Source organism: Gymnoscopelus braueri (genome assembly GCF_963280865.1).
Source record: "Gymnoscopelus braueri genome assembly, chromosome: 7".
Classification (NCBI taxonomy): Eukaryota; Metazoa; Chordata; class Actinopteri; order Myctophiformes; family Myctophidae; genus Gymnoscopelus; species Gymnoscopelus braueri.
The window spans coordinates 46,545,728-46,566,516 of NC_137608.1; the positions used below are offsets into that span (position 1 = coordinate 46,545,728).

The 20,789-nt window shown below is 44.2% G+C and overlaps 1 protein-coding gene across 1 annotated transcript; it reads left to right on the forward strand.

Annotated features, from left to right (window-relative positions):
* Nucleotides 1-2,767: 2,767 nt before the first annotated feature.
* On the forward strand, nt 2,768-3,733 carry LOC308089071 (transcription initiation factor IIB-like; the record flags this gene model as incomplete). Its single annotated transcript, XM_080433644.1, has 1 exon — nt 2,768-3,733. The coding sequence occupies one exon, from the start codon at nt 2,768-2,770 to the stop codon at nt 3,731-3,733; it is 966 nt and encodes a 321-aa protein (XP_080289770.1).
* Between the last annotated feature and the right edge of the window lie 17,056 nt (nt 3,734-20,789).

The window sequence follows — 20,789 nt, forward strand, 5'->3', positions numbered from 1 at the left end:
TGACTGTAATGTAATGTATCTCTGTCTCTATCTCTCTGTCTCTCTCGTCCTCCCACACCACCTCCACATCTTTCCTCTCTGCTGATTAAGACAAAAAAGTAGAAGTAGGAGCGGGGAAAAACTGTCTGAGGATCAGTGGGAAAGTTCAATTAAACAACAGGCGTGTGTGCGCGTGTGTGTGCGCGGTGTGTATTTGTGTGTATCTGCACACGCAAATGAAAGAAACACGAGTATGCACTTGTATGTCAGCACACACAATTGAGTGAGTGTGTGGAGGTGTGCGTGCATAAATACTTGTGTGTGTATGCTCATGTTGTTAGTAATTAGCCGCTAATACGATAAAAAGAGCAGTCCGTTTTTACCCAAACTTGTATCAGCTCTAATGCGCTACATAAACACAACTCCAGTGGTAGCAGAGAGGTGTATGTGTTTCTGTGTCTGCATGGGAGAGGTGTTCGTACAGAGATAGCCCTTCTCAGGCAAGGAAATTAATGGAGACGTGCCATTGGACTTTAATCCGAAAATTAGCCTTTTTTAACAGTGCTGCAGAAACTGTCAAAACACGTCTTTTATTCCGACAATCAGCAAAGTATTTGCTAAGACATTTAATGTAAGTTATTATGCAAATCTCTCTTTGGATATACAGAATGTCTTCCTGCTCACGATATAATTTTCATAATTGCATGGTGGCGCTGTTGCCTCACAGCTAGAAGGTCCTGGGTTCGAGGGATGCTGTGGCCCCTGGGGGCGTGTCCTCTCCTCCGCGTCATCAGTGCCCATACCCTAGGTGAGGTTGGCGAAAGGGCCTTTCTCTGTGGAGTTTGCATGTTATCCCCGTGTCCCCGATAGGGTAGGTACCCTCACAAAAAAACATGCAGTAATCCTGGTCTCTATACTGCCTCCCCTGGCCGCCGGGGCGCCTGATGGAAAGGAACTGGTTGGAATAATGTGTTCCTTCCACGCACTACATCCTACCGGTGAAACTCCCCCCTGTCGGGTGATAAGAAGTGGCCTGCTCACTCCTCATGCGTTGAAGGAAGCATGAGCTCAGTTCAGGGCTCTCCCCAGGCTGCCAGAGGGAGAGTATCGCCCAGGATTACAGCTTAGGCATTGGCAATGGGTGAAAAAATGGGTTAATGTTGGATGAAAAATAAATGTAAAAAATCACACCCAGTGTGAAGTGGGCGGTGTGGTCATCACAGTGGTCATCATAGTGATGGAAGCTCACTTTTTGGAAGTGCATAATCCTATTTATAGGTTATTAATGTCATCATGTGTCTCGCTAGCCAATCACAGTGCTGAATAGAGTCAGCCAATAGAGTCAGCCAATCACAGTACAGGAAAGTGGGCCAAGTGGGCCAATCACAGTGCAGGAAACTAATACTAATGAGGTGTCCCAACCCCACTTATAGGGGCGGCTACACTGCCCAAAAAAATAAGTTAAGTGTTAAACTGTAATCAAATCGAAATTCAAATTGATTTACAGATTTTGTACAAAAAAATTAAAAGATTAAAACTATATACGGTATATCAGTCAAAACATTGGAAATCGGTGGTCTTTCCAAAATCAGGATTGACATTGGACCCAAAAATCGGTAATAATGTATGACAAAATGGTAATGTGTACTACAGTGTGGGTTACATCAATCTAAGTTGGGTTAATAGTTATCATGTATTTTAGCTGTGAGCTGTGAAGTCTCTTCGCTGGTGTCATTGCTTTGACACGGTTCAACACGGAAGGCAATACAGAACTGTAATCAAAAGTTTGCTCCACTGTCATCTGCAGTGCAATGTTGATCAAACCAGCAGGTCAGGACCCACAAGTTAATGGAGAGACTTTCTGACATCTCATGGACAAATTTCAACGATAGAACATTGTGTTATTCAATATAACGAGTCCTGACTTCATGGTCAGTGTGACATTCACCCACAAATTGAAAGCATTGAAGACCCACTGGACTTTATCTGTAACATACTAATATATAATATTTATTAGTATCCTATATATCCTATTATATCTCTGCTGTCCGGCAGAAAACAGCTAACTCCAAAATGTAAATTTTTCAGGAAATGAAAAAAAGTGGAGTTTTGTTCATCATTGATAAGAACAGCTGAATGGACCTCCATGCTCACAATGAGGTTGGAGGTCAAAAGGGGGTGGAGCCTGGAGCCTGGAGTCAGCAAAACCAGCTAACTCCGGTGGAGTTAGCTGGTTTAGAAGACAGTTTGAGGATCCAATGGAGTTAGTTGGTTTTGTCAGAAGCGCTTTTTAATGCTTTTCATTGGTTCAATATTTTTTTTCCCAACACACAGACGTAAAGGGTATTCAAGGGCCCTGATTTATGGAAAAAGATGCAAAAGCATCAAAATGGAGTTAGCTGGTTTCTGCCGGACAGCAAATTATGTATCCTATATATAGTATCCTTATATTAAGATTGGCTAATGGGCGGGCGGGCGCGCGAGCGAGCGGGCGGACCACGCCCGCGTCACTCTGGCATAACCATAAACAAACCACAGCCACGTCACTATGACAACATAACCATAAACAACGCACGGCCACGTCACTATGACTCATTGTGACATCATTATGCAAACCCGATAACTGTGACATCAGAATGACGTCGTCATAGCATCAGGTGCAACAGCTTTGTTCAACCTTTATAAGGTCAGAACATGTCAGTTTCTGTCATATTTGTCCAAAGTTGTCCAACATACACTCAGAGAGATACAGAAAGCAATAGAAAGTAATAGAAAGAGAAAGAGTGACATGGAGTCTAGAAGCGGCTGGCGTCAACAAGGTGCTCTGGCTTTTGCCAAGGTTCAGTGTCGCATCCACCCTGATGCTCAGCTGGTGGAGGACTACAGAGCGGGGGACATGATATGCACGCAGTGTGGCCTCGTGGTGTGTGACCGCGTAATCGACGTGGGCTCGGAGTGGAGGACCTTCACCAACGAGAAAGCCACCAAAGACCCGTCCAGAGTGGGATATCCACAGAATCCACTCCTCAACGGGGGTGACCTAACCACCATTATCAGCAAGGGAACGGGCGCGGCCAGCTTCGACGAGTTCGGAAACTCCAAGTATCAGAACCGTCGCTACATGAGCAGCTCAAACCGGGCCATGCTCAATGCCTTCAAAGAGATTACTACCATGGCAGACCGCATCCACCTGCCAACCAACATCATAGACGGAACAAATAGTCTATTCAAACAAGTTTATGAGCAGAAGATCCTGAATGGGCGGAGTAATGATGCCATCGCCTCAGCCTGCCTTTACATTGCCTGCAGACAGGAAGGAGTTCCCAGGACATTTAAAGAGATCTGTGCCGTCTCCCGGATCTCCAAGAAGGAGGTCGGCCGGTGCTTCAAACTGATCGTCAAGGCGCTGAAGACCAGCGTGGACCTCATCACCACGGGAGACTTCATGTCACGCTTCTGCACCAACTTGGGCCTGTCGAAGCAGGTGCAGATGGCTGCCATCTTCATCAGTAGACGGATTGTGGAGTTGGACTTGTTGTCTGGCAAGAGCCCCATCTCTGTCGCAGCGACCGCCATCTACATGGCCTCCCAGGCCTCGGCCGAGAAGAAGACACAAATAGAGATCGGAGACATTGTCGGTGTGGCAGACATCACCATCAAACAGTTGTATCAGCTCATTTACCCGCACGCCACGCGCCTCTTCCCTCCAGACTTCAAGTTTTACACACCTGTAGATAATCTGCCCCAAATATGAGGATGCGACACAGTGAAGTCAACATCTTTCTGCTGTGATTTCTGTTTTTTTGTTAGTTTTTTGTATTGTGTGACCTACAGTTCAAGACGATATTGGCCAAAATGTGAAGTGCCCTGTTATACAATATAAGGCATTTTTGAAAGATTCTTCTTTGGCCTAGTGGGATTGTGCGTGCAAAGTTTCATGCCGATCGGTCCAGTGTTGCCCGAGACAGACTCATGGACAGACTCACGGACAGACAGACAGACAAGACAGACATGCTGACGTGAGTGAAAACATAACCAGGCGGAGATAATAAATATAAATAGAGAGATGCGCTCAGTGGACTGCATACTGTATCTCCACCAGACCAAATGAAACTCCATATTTGTGCAAGTCAGTGACCCGTCAGAAGGACCGATTTAAAAAAAATAGAAAGTCAGAAAGACGGGTGAAAACCTAATCCCCCTATGTGCAGGGCAAGTCTGGGGTCGGCCCTATGTTCCCTCATTCACTTTTTATCCATCCCAAATTAGGCCCCATCTTCTCTCAGCCAAAGCATGAGCTGGCTCTTCCATCATTCCTACTCATCGCACCGTGATGTTTGGGCCGTATATTTTCTGACCAAGCATTATAATAAGCTTGACCTCCACACTGTGGTTGACGCCAAAGGAGTGCGGAGCTGCAGATTCGATTCGATGAAAAGTGACTTGACATTGCGCCAACAGAAGCAGCCTTGTGCCTGTGAGGCGCGCCCGAGTGAGGTGTTACGCCGAGCTGGTGCTCTCACCGAGCGGTGCCATGGTGCCTCACCGAGTTACGTACAGTCAGGTTGGAATCAATTATGGAATTTCTGGAATTTCACATTGTTAGTTTCCACATGGAATGAACATTCCGCATTCCACTGCTGTCATCATGGTAAGTAAAAGGGGTACGATCTGCATCAGCATGAGGGCACTGAGGTTCCGGCCCAAACGGCAAAACACGACCCCAAACGTGTTTAGGAACATAGGGATATAAGAGAACGTAGAACGTGAGGGAACATAGGGCAGGGCTGAGTAAGGGAACAAAGGGCTAAAGGGACTATAGCACTTGAGGGAACATAGGGCTGAGGGAACATATATAGACATGCTCACATCATTCTCCTGCAGACTTTTAGGGACCAGGTTGCATATTATGACATTCTTGCATGTGTGATATATCCAGAAAGAGTTCTTGATAAAAAAAAATATGAATACATAACTGCTCCATATCAATTGCTTTGTTGAAAAATGCTTCACTTGATTACTGTGACATTTTACTTTGTTCTGTTTTACCTTCACGGTGGTGTGCTGTTTCTTATCATTTTGATTTGTTCATCCATTTGTTTTTCACGCAATGGATTTGCTCTCAATGTAGTTCTTGATTTTGGGCTGCAATCTTCTGTTTTATTTACGGATTTGCTGTTTTTCTGCTTTCAGCGCAAACAAAGGGGGAGTTATTTCTCCCCTTGTGCTCCAAGTATTCAAATGCAATGAATTCTGAGATAGGGGTCGGGTAAGAGATTAGTGAGAACAAAAGACCCTTTGTTACATTTAATTGCAATTCTTGTTCTGAAAAAAAATAGGGAGAGCAGCTGTTCATGTTTAAAAGTTTCAGACTGATCAAGAAAAATGATAGAATTGTTGGGGACATGTTTATCTAAAAAGTTTAAGTTGACCCCCACATCACAGCTCGTGTGAAATTCAAAGTCAAATTAAATGTTGGTGGAACATTTTTCACTATCTTTTCCACATCATTACGCGCACAGAAAACATAACATCAACACTCAGGTACACTCAACATGCAGTGATGATCCGATCTACTCAAATCTCACTTGTGATCACCTGAGTTTTAGTATAAAATATGGTAACTGTTCCAAAAATAAACAAATGAGCCCGGATATGAAGCATCAACTGACGGTGGAAAAGTACTAATTTATCCCAAGTTATCCCAATTTTTCTCCAAACACAGCCGCTCAATATCATAAACGACACAGAGTCATATATACCTGACAGAATCGCAGGGCTCATTTGTTTATTTTTGGAACACAGTGCTTGTATGATGCAATCTAAGATTTTCCTCTGGGATTTTCAATCGGAAGAAATACTTCCGTTACCCACACGTAGTGGGAGTGACGTCAGAACTTTCGGTACTCTATTGTCATTGAGGTGAAAGTATTTCAGTAAAAACATGTAGTCACATCCACATCCACAGCGTACAAACTGTCACTCCTGAACATACAGTACAGAAACATCACAAACAATGCCACAGCACAGTCTTAACCCATTAAGACTGGGAAAAGCATCTGTCATTTTAGATTTCACCCACTTTAACCATTATTTTATACTTTGGCTATTCAAAAATAGCAGATCTACAAGCTCATATGAGCTTGTACATCTACTATTTTTGAAAAATCTTTGAAGATTTGTGCAAAGCTTTCAATAAATATATATTTTTACAGAGAACATTTTGAACTCAAATCTTTGCTTCTGGGGATTCTACAAATGTCTTCTAAATCCTATAAAAAAATAAATTTGGGGGGGAACTTTAGTTTCTATATCAGTGGTTCAATTTGAGTTAAAAATGTTCGCTTAGAAAAATATATATATATTCAAGATTTGCACACATTTTCACGATTTTTCAAAAAATAGCAGATCTGCTATTTTGAATAGCCAAAGCAATCTAAAATGACACTGATGTGTTCCCGGAATGAATGGGTTAATGCATGTATGGCAGAAGAGCCAATTGCTGTCGTTGGCAGTTATGAGTCATACAATCTTGTTGTCGGTTATTTTGCTTGAATGGCCTTCAAAAATAATAGTTGCAATGCAACACTTGAATCCCGTCTTACTCTGTAAAAGTACTTCATTGTGTGATGTTTTATGTTTGGTTTGCATGTGTGCGCTAGTGTGTGTGTGTGTGTGTGTGTGTGTGTGTGTGTGTGTGTGTGTGTGTGTGTGTGTGTGTGTGTGTGTGTGTGTGTGTGTGTGTGTGTGTGTGTGTGTGTGTGTGTGTGTGTGTGTGTGTGTGTGTGTGTGTGTGTGTGTGTGTAAGGGAGAGGGAGGCAGGTGAAAAACATCCATGTGCCTGTGACAGCAGTATCGATGTCAAAGCAATTGAGGGAGAGTTACAATTGTGTATGATGGCAGGAAACAAAGTCAGTACGTATCTGTGCGTGTTAGTGAAAGAAGGAAAATGATTGTGAATATTGTACTCAAGCGTCTATATACAATACATCTGTTTTCAACCATTCATCCTGACAAAGCTCTCTCTCTCCCTCTCCTTCCTCTCCTGTCTATGAGCAGTATGGATTAGCTGCATTCATCGGTCCTAGCAGCAACAATAGATGGCTTTTTAAAGGCTTGTATTTTTAATATGTCATAAATACTGAGGTGTTTAAGTTGGCACTCCAATATCTTGGCCAATCCAATATGTTTAAGTTGACACCCTAGTCAATCCAAAACTAATAAATATTGATTTCATGGATATCGATCTATGAGCTGCCTGATTGAAATTTAAAGGGGTGGAGAGGTGATTGTGTGTGGTGTTGGCATGAATGCATAATTGCTTGTAAAGCGAGAGGTGTATTATATCTATGAATTGTGGTCAAGAGCTCGATTGAAACCAAAACGAGACTTGCTTCTTTTTCTACATATTCAAGTAATGTTATGTTGCTATATTTGAACATCTTAGAATAGCTTATACCAACGTTAAAATCCATGATAAGCGTCAGATTTTTCTCGTGTGTCTTTTAGAATTCTATTAATTTCCACTTAATGTCAAACAACATGGTAAAACACACAAGTAACACACACACACACACACACACACACACACACACACACACACACACACACACACACACACACACACACACACACACACACACACACACGCATGCACGTACACACATGCACAGTTTATAATCTAATTAATAAAATGGTACAAGCCAACTGTAGGACATTCTGAATAAGAAACTCTTGATACATTTTTCAGTCCTGTTGCATACATTTGTATTTACAAAATACCTTCTGCAGAATTATTAAGTAGAGAGGTTCGGGACGCTACGATGCCCTCACACCTACATTGCACCACCGATCCGACTGAAATGTCTGAGTCCTGTGTTGGGAGCTTTGTCAGTGCAAAGTGTCCCATTGTGCCCATATGTGGAGATGTCTGTTTCTGTCTGTCTACCTGTGTCTCTTTTATGCCCATATATGGAGATATCAGTATCTGTCGGTCCTTGTCCCTTTTATGCCCATATATGGAGATATCAGTATCTGTCGGTCCTTGTCCCTTTTATGCCCATATATGGAGATCACTGATGTCATCAGTACATGCCCATATATGGGCATGCCCCCTTTTGTGCCCATACAGTATAGGAGCTCACTGATTTGTTTGCACCTGATGCCATGACTTCATCATGATGATGTCACAATGAGTCATAGTGACGTGGCCGTGGGTTGTTTATGGTTATGTTGTCATAGTGACGTGGTTTGTTTATGTCAGAGTGACATGGGCGTGGTCCGCCGGCCCTCACATTAGTCAATTTGAATATTTGTAATGAAAAACAAACAAACAAACCTATAGTGTGGTTATCCCTTTGAATCCTTGCATTCCTATTCTGGTGAAACATTTGCAGAAAATAATCAACGCAATACGTTGTGAGCTTTTAGATTTTCAGTAAAGAGATTTGGAGTACAGAAATGCTAGTAGTATAGTGTCCTAGGGCAGTGGTTCCAAACCTTTTCAGGCTGCGACCCCCCACCCTGACAAACACTTGGAATTGTAGGAGTTGAGGCATAACATTTAGTTTGAATCGGTTCCACAGATAAATATTGTGAAGATAGCAATATAGCAATATAGATAAATATTGTGAAAATAGAAGATCATCCTATATATGCAGTGATTGTAGATCTGCTCTTTGCCTCTTACTTATATTATTTGACAATTTGGCCAATGTTTGACCAGTTTTCATATAGTTTGTCGATTACTTTTGATGCAGTAATAGTCTTTTTTTTTTATATTAAAAAGGTCTTAAAAGTTTTTAAATTGTCACTTCACTGTCATCTCGGGACGCCCCCAAAATCATGTGGGGACCCCCCATGGGGTCCTGACCCACAGAACCACTGTCCTAGGGGACTCTGTTCAACTAAGTACTGTATATCATCGCTGTCGGGTGAAAATCTCATGTCCAAAACCGTTCCTTTTTATTATACTAAATTCAAATTGGCTATAGAGGGTGGGTCGACGGCGGACGTCACAAACTTAACATCCGGACTTAGAGGCGCACCGTTGCTTCGATCCGCACCAAACTAGGCCACAGGCCCTATTTCAGAACCATGGACAGCAGCTCAGTTACTTCAGAACCATGGACAGCAGCTCAGTTACTTCAGAACCATGGACAGCAGCTCAGTTACTTCAGAACCATGGACAGCAGCTCAGTTACTTCAGAACCATGGACAGCAGCTCAGTTATTTCAGAACCATGGACAGCAGCTCAGTTATTTCAGAACCATGGACAGCAGCTCAGTTACTTCAGAACCATGGACAGCAGCTCAGTTACTTCAGAACCATGGACAGCAGCTCAGTTATTTCAGAACCATGGACAGCAGCTCAGTTATTTCAGAACCATGGACAGCAGCTGCAGCGATAGCTACTTCAGAACCATGGACAGCAGCTACATTTACTTGAGAAACATGGACAGAACCCTCTCTCTCTCTTTCTCTCTCTCTCAGAGAGAGATTTATACTTTCTCATCCTATATTAAAATTGCCTAGAGGGTGGGTCAACTGCAGACGCCACAAACGTTCAAGAGACTGCCATGAGAATAGCCACACCAGGCAAATACTTGGCACGAACACTGTTCAGGGGTCTGTCATGACAATTGTCAAACTAGGGGCCATGCCTGCACAACCACGTCAGAAGCCCCCGGGGGCCACAGGCAAACCGTTGCCCCAATCCGCACCAAACTTTGCACCAACACTATTCAGGGGTCTGCCATGACAATAGTCACACTAGGGGCCACATGTGGCACCCAGGGGACTAAGTAACATCAGTGGCACCCAGGTGCCATATCAGTGGCACCCAGGGGCTACGTCAGGGGCCCCCGTTACCCCAATCCGCATCAAACGTGCCGCAAACACTGTTCAGGGGTTGGCCTTGACAATAGTCACACCATTCATTTACCAAAAAAAATAAAACTGTTGAAATATGGAGATATTAGGTTTCAGCCCGAACAGCAACGAATAGGGTTTAAGTGGTTGAAGGTTATTTGGCTGTTTGGGGCCCTCCCTCGACCGAGGGGCCAGGACAAACTGACCCCCACTCCCCGTGTCCCCGACCCTGATCTCATTATTCTACTGTCTAAACTTAATGGTATTAATTAGTGTGCAAAGGTAATGAGCTGACGACCAACAATCGAACACTCCACAATGCGAACACTCATGCGCTCATGGATGCATGTGATGCACACATGCTAAGAGACGAACGCAGACACTTAACACACATGGCAAGAAGATTAAAGGCAGGACCCTTGAGAGACTATACACCCAGCACCTGTGTTCATGTCAAAAACTCAGAGAGGAAAAAACTACACACATACGCACACACACATATGTTCATATACGCTATATTCTCTATAGTCTCTTTCTCTCTGTTGCAATCACAGAGACACACCACTCGTTCTGCGCACGCAAACACACACACACACACACACACACACACACACACACACAGACACACACACACACACACACACACACACACACACACACACACACACACACACACACACACACACACACACACACACACACACACACACACACACACACACACACACACTCACTCTCTCTACAGTAGGGGACATTTATTCTGATTATGTTGGGCCCAGGAGATCGAAGATTGTAGTAATCAGAAAACTGCCCAGGCATCTATCACTGCACCAACCAATCAAACAGGCCCGTCCGCCACTGCCAAGAGGGAAAAATTACACATAGAAATGATTCCCAACGCTCCTGGCGTGGGCCAGTGTGTTTGTACCGCGACTGAGTGTAGTCACACTTCTATCCTTGTGAGGTCTGACGCCAGTCCTCGCTATTCTAGAAAAGTAGTCCGCTAAAGTGTTGATGTTTATTATTGTTGCACGTCTTTTGAAGAAGGAGGATGTGTCAGAGTTGTCATTGAGAATTAGACTGTGATTCTGTAGTGACGTTCCGGTGACAGTTGATGTCGGGTATTTGAGTAGGAAAGTTAAGCTCAATGCAGGTCCACGGGAGTATGGTAAAACGTGTGTGTGTGTGTGTGTGTGTGTGTGTGTGTGTGTGTGTGTGTGTGTGTGTGTGTGTGTGTGTGTGTGTGTGTGTGTGTGTGTGTGTGTGTGTGTGTGTCTGTGTCCAGGGAGTGAGAGGCTATTTGTTTTAGCTGATGATAAAGGTGACAGCGTATTTGGAGAGACAGAGAGCAGGGAATTGTGGGAAGGTGAGAACCTGGGTTGCTACCGGTATCGCTGGTTCCCTCCAAGGACCGGCCGGCCAGGACACACACACACACACACAGACACAGACACACACACATAGCTTATTTAATGGCATCTCTATTGCTCTCACACACACACACACACACACACACACACACACACACACACACACACACACACATATATATGCATGTACATATGCAGGCACACAGCGGCTGGTTAGTCATTGAGGCCTGTTCCCACTGGTGATGAAAGTTGAATAGCTTGGAGGAGCACAGAGGAAGAGGAGTTCAGAGACAGACACACAGGCTGGAGGAAGATGGTCATGAGAGAGAGAGAGAGAGAGAGAGAGAGAGAGAGAGAGAGAGAGAGAGAGAGAGAGAGAGAGAGAGAGAGAGAGAGAGAGAGAGAAAATTGCTGGGTATTCGTTTTAGCAATACAAAACTATCCTGGCTTGATTGACAAATGAAACCGTAAGGGTCCATTCGGATGGAGCCGTCCACAATGGTTCCATTTGTTCTTGAAGTTACAGACCCACAATGGTCCATTTGATGCTGTTAAATTAGGATTTTACTGTACACTTTCAACTGATAAACAACCAATTATGTCACCAATTTCAAACAGAGTGTAAATTAGTATCTGGTAAATCACCAGCCACTCGCCCATAATGGAATTGGAACTTGATATGGGCTTTTCCACCGTACAGTACACATTATATATGGGTCTTATGAGGTACCATTTGGTCATGCTGTACTTTGAAATAGTGACATAGTGGACTTTGGGAGTGTTTCTGTTACAAGTTCCCGAGCTGAATAATGAAGCCAATGCAGAAGAGACTTAAACTTGCATTCTGTCAAATGGCCAGCAGGAGGCAACTCAGGTGATTGCAAAAATAATTCAGAGTGTCTATTAGTCTCTGAGAAATTGACCCCAATTCTCATTTGATTTATCATTCAGATCATTACTTTTTTGAAACATTTTTGCCTATAATGACATTCCAAAGTAGGGATGCCAAGTTGAAAGAGGTTAACCATAGCAACCCATAACAACCCCAAAGTTATAACTAAAATGTCCAGAAAAATGTCCACACTTTCTGAAATGTTCCACAACTTGCTATGTTTCTGAGGACATTTGGTTCTCACAAAGATAGCGTGCGCGCGCGCACACACACACACACACACACACACACACACACACACACACACACACACACACACACACACACACACACACACACACACACACTCAGCATACAGTACAGAGATGGACAACATCAGAGCATCAGTTAAAACTGATGACAAGGCAGTGTGTGTTTGAACAGCGTGGGGGTCAGTGCATGTGCACGCGCACACGTGTTTGTGTGTGTGAGAACACACATTAGAGAAAGGGACAGATATGCACAGTGGGTGCTTGTGTGTGCGCGTGTGTGTGTGTGTGTGTGTGTGAGATGTTTCTCTCCATCTGTTCTCTTTTCCTGCTCCAGACTCCAGTTACGTTTTCCCACTGTGATCCTGCTGCTGTGTTGCCATGTAGCCGAACAGCATGCTTGTGTGTGTGTGTTTGTGTGAGTTTGTGAGAGTGCGCATGTGCATGTGTGTGTGCATTGTTGCGTGCGTATCATATATTGTAGTGATATTGTTGTTGAAGTACACCCATCTCCAACACGCGCGCACACACACACACACGCGCGTGCGCGTTCACACTTTATTCCTCGCCCTTACACACACACACACACACACACACACACACACACACACACACACACACACACACACAACTCCACATGGTAGCAGCATCTGTTCCTATCATGCATTCCTCTTCTAGCACCAGTTTGTACATGGTAAAGGTGTTAATTTAACTCTGAAAGGGTACAAATGGAACCAAATGGACCCTTGAAACCCCTAACGGATCAAAATACAGGCCTATTATTGGTTCCATTTGTACCCTCTCAGAGTTGCACATGTATGAATTAACATCTGAGGATTTTACTGTGGAGCACCAGCAACTCAGAATACGAGTATAATCTAAAATACAACAGTCTGAAATGTAAACATCCTCGTTGTTCCAGAACCTTCCTAATTGTCAAGTGAAGGTGCATACCTCCACCAACACTGGGATACTACCAAGATGCTGAACTAGATAGTCATTTTGCCGTGACCTTGACTGTGACCTTTACATTTTCAACACAGTAACATATTTAAAGTCATACTGTGTAACTTTTTTTAATTAAACAAAAGCTATTCCATCCCGATTGGCGAATTTCGAACATTGCTGGCCCACAATAACCTACCTGACCTGGCAGAGACCTGTGCTCCGAGGAGCACTTTTTCTAGGTATTATTATTATTATTATGGTGTTTTCTTAAAAAAGGTACCTCAGTCTTTGTGTGTGTGTGTGTGTGTGTGTGTGTGTGTGTGTGTGTGTGTGTGTGTGTGTGTGTGTGTGTGTGTGTGTGTGTGTGTGTGTGTGTGTGTGTGTGTGTGTGTGTGTGCGCGCGCCGTGTCTGTACAATAGAAATACATTAATTACACTGTCTACCATAAGTTGGGAAATGGATTCATATTCCATTCTTATTAATTATGTAACTGCAATTTGTGGCTACCTCTGTGCAGAACATTTTCACCCAATCTTTTACACTGGCAAACTTGTTAATGTGACAAATAAAGTTAAGTTAAAGGTGGGAGTCATTTCTGAACCTGTAGCAAGCGTCCTAGGAAGCAGAGACTTAGATCTACTGGAAGTCCACTTGTGTGTTGTGTTTCCCCCCAAAGCGTTAACGTAAATCATCTGAAGAAGGAGGCGCACACACACACACACACACACACACACACACACACACACACACACACACACACACACACACACACACACACAGAGGCAACAGATGGCGCGTCCACCCACTCTTCAGAGCCGGCGACGCGGCCAAACAAACCAGGCGACATGAGTTGTGATGTCAAACGGTCATTCACATCCAAGCCAGCATCCTCAGGGAGTCACCTGCTACATGAGAGACGCTTTGACAACACATGCCGGATGAGGTCGCAATGGTGGTGACAACCATTCTACAGAGGAAGGACACAGGCTTCCCCCCTGAAAATAATGATAGTTTTCATGTTTGTACGCGCGTGTGCGTGTGTGTTTGTGTACATATGATCAATTATTCATTATGATCTATATATTAGACAGACAGATAAAAACCAGTATGGATTGCTCGTTTTCGTATTTATTTCAAACAAAATTAAATATAGATTTATGCTCTTTAGGCTGCACACGACATCACGGTTGCCGCTTCCTCTCCTTGTTGTCTACAGAAACGATTAATTACAGAGAGGTGCGAGTGAAAATGAGGTTTGAGCTGCAGCAGGGAATTGAAGTAAGAGGATGTATGGCGGTGCTTGTTTCTGTGAGCAGTTATATAGAGAGATGCAGGTCTCCTGGATTGTGTCGTGTTACAATGCAACACAATATAGTCCTGTGTGTAAATGTATAAATTTGTAAGTCTGCCAGTGTACAAATGGAAGCAATTATGGAACCGTATTGGAACCATTTGGTTTCATATTTGTCCGCTCTTAGACAAATAATTCAGATAGCAGATGTGTCCGAGAGGTGTCCGACAGAACAGATCATGCACCGATCACATTGCCTTAACATCGACGGCTCCCTTGTCACAACCTCCACCCACGTCCACAACCCTGGGGTCATTTTCGACCCTACCCTTTCATTCCTCCCCCACGTGAACCAAAACAGCCATCTTCCACCCTAGGAACATTGCCCGTCACCGGCCCTCCCTGTCATTCTCTGCCACCGAAACGCTCATCCACGCCTTCATTACATCCCAGCTAGACTACTGCAACAGGATCCTCAATGGCATCACCTCTAAATCCCTCAATAAACTCCCAATATGTTCAAAACTCAGCTGCCCGCCTGCTCACCAGCACCCTGCACTCCAGAGACCATCACACCAGTCCTCCACGGCCCCCACTGGCTGCCTGTCAGACAAAGAATCCATTTCAAAATGTTGCTTACCACCTACAAGGCACCCCACAACCTGGCTCCCCCTACCTCTCTGGTAGGGGGAGCTACAGCTTCACAGTAGAGACAGGAGTCTGAAAGGGCTGAATGCTGTCTCCTTTTCTCTTCCTCTTCGCAGTCAACTGGATTATGAAGTCAACCGCAGCTGAACAAAACCTGGGCATTCAGTGGACAATGTGGTTACAATTAGAAGATCTGGACTTTGCAGACGAATTGGCCTCCTGTCACAAACACAAACAAAAATGCAGAGCACAATCACAAAACTTGACACAGTTGCAGCCACCACAGGACACATCAATAAACCAAAAACCAAGGCGATGAACATAAACCACAAAATAAACGATGCCATATAACTGGACGGAGAGGCCCTGGAAAAGGTGGACACTTCCACATACATGGGAAGCATCGTTGGGAAGGACGGAGGCCGTGACAAAGGCAAACAAAGCAAGACTAGGGAAGGCAAGAACATCATTTTTAATACTAAGAAGTATAGGATTCAAACCACATCTCCACACAAAAACAAACTCTGCATCTTCAACTCTTATGTCAAATCATTCTTACCGTACCGGGCAGAGACATTGACTATATTCACACAGCGGCCATTTTGGTATTTTTCATTGAAGAAACAGGGTGGCAACGGGGTGGCATTTCATTAACTTAATAGCAAAACGGCCGCGTAGTCTAGGGCAGTGGTTCTCAACCTGTGGGTCGGGACCCCCACAATTTAAGGACTTTTAAGACCTTTTTAATACCTAAAAGAAAAATAACTAAGAGAAGAAAAAGACCATTACTGCATCAAAAGTAATCAACAAACTATACTATAAAAACATTGGCCAAATTGTCAATAATATAAGAAAGAGGCAAAACAAAATTAAATAACCAATCTACAAGCTCACAACGCCTCGTGTTGCGAGGCGTTGTGAGCTTGTAGATCTGCTATTTTCACAATATTTATCTGTGGAAATGGAGTCAAACAAAATGGGGGGTCCCCAGTTCGAATATGATTATTTTGGGGGGTCACGGCCTGAAAAGCTGGAGAACCACTGGTCTAGGGGCTGTCTGTGGGTGGGGTGACAGGGCTGGCTCTGCCAACTAACAGGCGTACCTGCAGCACATTGTGTAAGTTAAGTGGAAGTACAGGTGCTGTAGATAAGGAACAACATGTTGTGTGCTTTCTGTTGCTGTGAGGCTGGGTCCAGAGTCAGAGGCAGAGCCACACACAAGACCACACTCTGGCTTTAACATCCATGTGTTTGCATCGCTGCTAGTGTCACTCTGTGACTGTTTATTTTTCATACGTTTGGACTTCTTTTAATGTCACCAGGAAGCCAGGAAGACCTAGAAACAGCTGGAAAAGATCTGTAGAACATCTTGGGAGGAAGCAGAGAAGATCGCCCAACACCGAACCAGCTGGAGGAAGTTCATGACCTATTCTCCCCACAGAGCTAAAGGGTAAGTAAGACGTGTACACTCTCAGACTTAAATTGACACTGAGAATTTTACTGTGTATCTGCACTCACAGATGTGTGAGTGCATGAATGATTTGAAGGAGGGAGAGACGTCTTGAAGAGGGTCTGTCTGTGAGTCTATGAGACTGTCTGTGTGAGTGTTTCTATGTGTTTGCGCCCGGGGCTAATCTCACAAACCACCACGGGTGAAAGTGGGCAGGAACGGCGTTCCGCTAAAAGATTCTGTGCCGAAACACCATGCTGGTAAGAATGGTGGGGAGTTTTGCTGTCAAAAGCCCATATTATAACCTGCCACAAACACATGACCAAACACATGACCAACAACAAAACAGTGGCAACACAAGTACTAACGTTAGGTCAACATAAGTGTTAGTTTTCTTATAAAGTGTGTTTGTGTTAACGTAATCCATGCCGTTTATGGTGTTGTTTATATACTCCACGGAGGGTTTGTGTTCACTCGCGAGCGGCGACGTCAATGTGCCTGGTTCTCAATCTGCGCATGTGTGTCCGCAACTAGACTGGACTCTGTTCACTTTGCAGGATGCAGAGCCGGAACGGACATGGAAATGGTCTTTGTGTGTGCCTATGTGTGTGCGTGTGCAAATTACCAGATAAAGTAGGCGGATCACTGAGCAGTAAATAGATTACAGCAAAACAGACAAAACTAAACTTACATAGGTAAGCAAAACACAAACATACAATTATTAAAAAATAAATGATTATTTCACAATCAAATATTTATAATTTTTTTTGGGGGGGATCTTTACTTTTATTCCACACCTTAAGAGCTCTGTGGATGGATTATCATTCATTAAAATGTTATCAATATAACCTTCAACTTTATTTGAAGTCAATGGCCCAGTCCAACATTGGGCTGAAACCTGGACCAAATCTGGAGTCCTTTGTCATGTTGTAGAGGACTGACGTCATAGACTGGCCACATGAAGCCCCAGATCCCCATAAAGCCATGTCGTTATTAGACCCTGTCTTGTTGTACTTTCTGTGCCATGTGGCATGGAAGGTGATGTCACACACACAGATTGTCATCTTTATGTACCTAGAGCACAGGAAGGACTCGGCTGCCCACTCAGCAGTCTATTTTTTTCCGCCTTTTATCAGCGAGGATGATGGCGAACAAGGCTGTGGAAATTGGGCTTTTTCATTTTCCAGACATCATACCGGAGCATTTTAGGAGAGCGAGGTTTTAGGAGATGAGTCAGCGGAAAAAAGTGCCACTTAATAAAAGTAACTCCATCTGAGCGTGTGTGTACACACACACACACACACACACACACACACACACACACACACACACACACACACACACACACACACTTCTGATAACAATAAGACATACTTTGCAGGATACGTGCAGCGAAATGTCCCGCAAAAGCACAGGCTGTGCAGACAAAAATGTAAGACAAAAAGTGTCAAAGTGTGTGAAAGGCTTTAGGGGAGAGGACCTGTTCTGAAAGATGAGATTTAGGGGAGATTTAGGGCTCTGGCACTCAGATAAAGTGCCAGACCGATAAACTGACAAGATAGTTGCTGTATAGTGTGTCTTATTATGTGTGCGTGTCTATTTTGCTTTTTTGTTCTGCCCCCACCAGACTACTCTCTCTCGCTCTCTCGCTCTCTCTCTCTCTCTCTCTCTCTCTCTCTCTCTCTCTCTCTCTCTCTCTCTCTCTCTCTCTCTCTCTCTCTCTCTCTCTCTTCACACACACACACACACACACACACACACACACACACACACACACACACACACACACACACACACACGCCCTACCACCAATCTTTTACTAGCGTTCATAAAACTGGCTCAGATTGCTCCATGCATTTCTACTGGCTCAGAGGCTGTGGGAGTATTGGCGTTTGTGTATATTAGCTGGCTAGGTTACAGTATAAATCTGTATTGATGACATGGCAGCCCCTCTGGGACATGGCGTGATGAGGCTCCAATCCCGGTGCCTATTGACTGCTGTGGAATTGCTTTTGTAACATTGTTTGGGAAGACAGACGAGTTGCGGGAGAAAGAGGAGAGCGGGCGGGGGGGAAATGTAGCCTAGGCCCCCCCCCGATTTGAGCTTTCTCTGTTTTATTTTTTAGTTATTTTTGGGGCTTTTTTGAGCCTCTATCTGATAGTCACAGTGGAGAGAGACATGAAACACAGAGGCCCTCATTTATCTATTGAACGTAGAAACCAGCCAACCCAGTTCCAAGCTCAGGGATCATCTCATGGCGGGTCTCATGTGTGATTTGTCAATCATATTCTACCAATCACAGCAAGAATGGACGGGTGTTGAAAAATATGGCGGCTGTAACAGAGCATCATTTAAATAACACGTCCTTGTTTCAGAGGTCTCGCCCCTCGAGCTTTTCCACATGAAGAAGCGCAGCACGGCCAAAAAAGTATGGGAAGCCACTAAAAAAGAGCAAACTCTCCTGTGGAAAGTTACCCCTCAAATCATATCTGTTATGTTACATGCTTTTATTTTCCTGTTTTAGCACCTTCTACAGGCTGACAAGGGAATATCACCTTATCTGATTATTGGAGGTCATCATGACCTCAGGTCCTTTGATCAGTAGTCCTCTAATCAAGTGTGCATCTGCTACACCTTGTGGTAGTAATCAAGGGGGATTAGCCACACATTAACCACAGCCTTAGACCTAGCAAACTGAGAACTGCATTCAGACCTCAAGGAAGCTTTGTTTGTGAGTAACCTTAGATTGTTAGTTATTTTGTTTGTTAAAAGTTATTCTTCTAAAAAAGAGACATTTCATGTGATATTATTTCATTGTACGTTTGCTAGATTAAAAACATTGCAGAAAATTCATGATGATTACAATGGTCCCTGAGAAGCTCATTCGGGCCTTGTATGTTGCATTTGATGTCATAATTCATTGTAATATTTGTCAGTTAAAATATGACGTGGTCATTTTCTGTATTTACAGTTTCACACTCCAGAATCTTTAATAAACGGACGTGACATTTCACGTTCAAACTAAGAGGAAGAGTGTTTGTGCTGTCTGGGAATGTGCACACATACACATGCCCAGGTTCCAGAACAGTGAAAAAACAGCATCTCAGCGAGGTCTCTACAGCAGTCATCCTCGTGATCAAGAGAAGTACTCTTCATAACCTTTCCAGCTCAACCCAAGCTACAAGATGGACGCTACTCCACACACAGAGGAACAGCAGACAGCTCCTGGAGCAAACGAGACTCTTGTTACAAGGTCAGCAGCCAGCATCTCAAGCTCAGGCTCGAGCAAAATATCTTCTGCCACCGTGGCAGCAGTTAAAGCACGGGCTAAAGTGTTGGCCGCACGTGCCCGCACAGCTTATGTTGAGCAAGCAAACAAACTGTTATTAGAAAAGGCTCGGATAGATGCTGATCTTGCTACGCTGAACCTAAACGAAAACATTGCAGCAGCAGAGGCAGAGGCTGAAGCTCTTGAGGAATTGGAGAGATGCTCCAGGGGCTCCAGGGGCTCCAGAGCACCAGGCATCGCTGCGCTTCCATCCCAATCTGCACAAGAAAGAACCAGTGAGTACGTTGAATGTCATTCTAAAGCATCCAGTGCGCATAACGAACTCACTGAACATAAAGTATTCTCAGAGGTGCGTCTTCAGCCTCAGCAACACAGTTCTACTGCCCCTCAGCAACACGGTTCTGCTGTGTTTAGCAGTGTCCTGCAGCAACACAGCTCTGCTGTATTCAACGGTGCCCCTCAGCAGCACAATCCTGTTGTGTTTAACAGTGCTCCTCAGCAAGGCGATCCTGTGTTGCACAGTGCCACTGCAGACTTTGCCAATAGTCGCTTCAACAGCACTCAACCACTCTACTCCGCTCACAACCAACAAACTACTCATACTCACTCTGGCGACCATACAGGGTTTCGTGATATCGCTAAATTCCTCGCTCGACGAGAATTACTGAGCTCCAGTCTTACCAAGTTTGACGACCGTCCTGAGGGCTTCGGGTTATGGAAGTCAAGCTTCCTGAACTCCATTCAAGGAGCAGGACTTACCTGCAGCGAAGAGCTCGATCTGCTAACTAAGTGGTTAGGCCCAC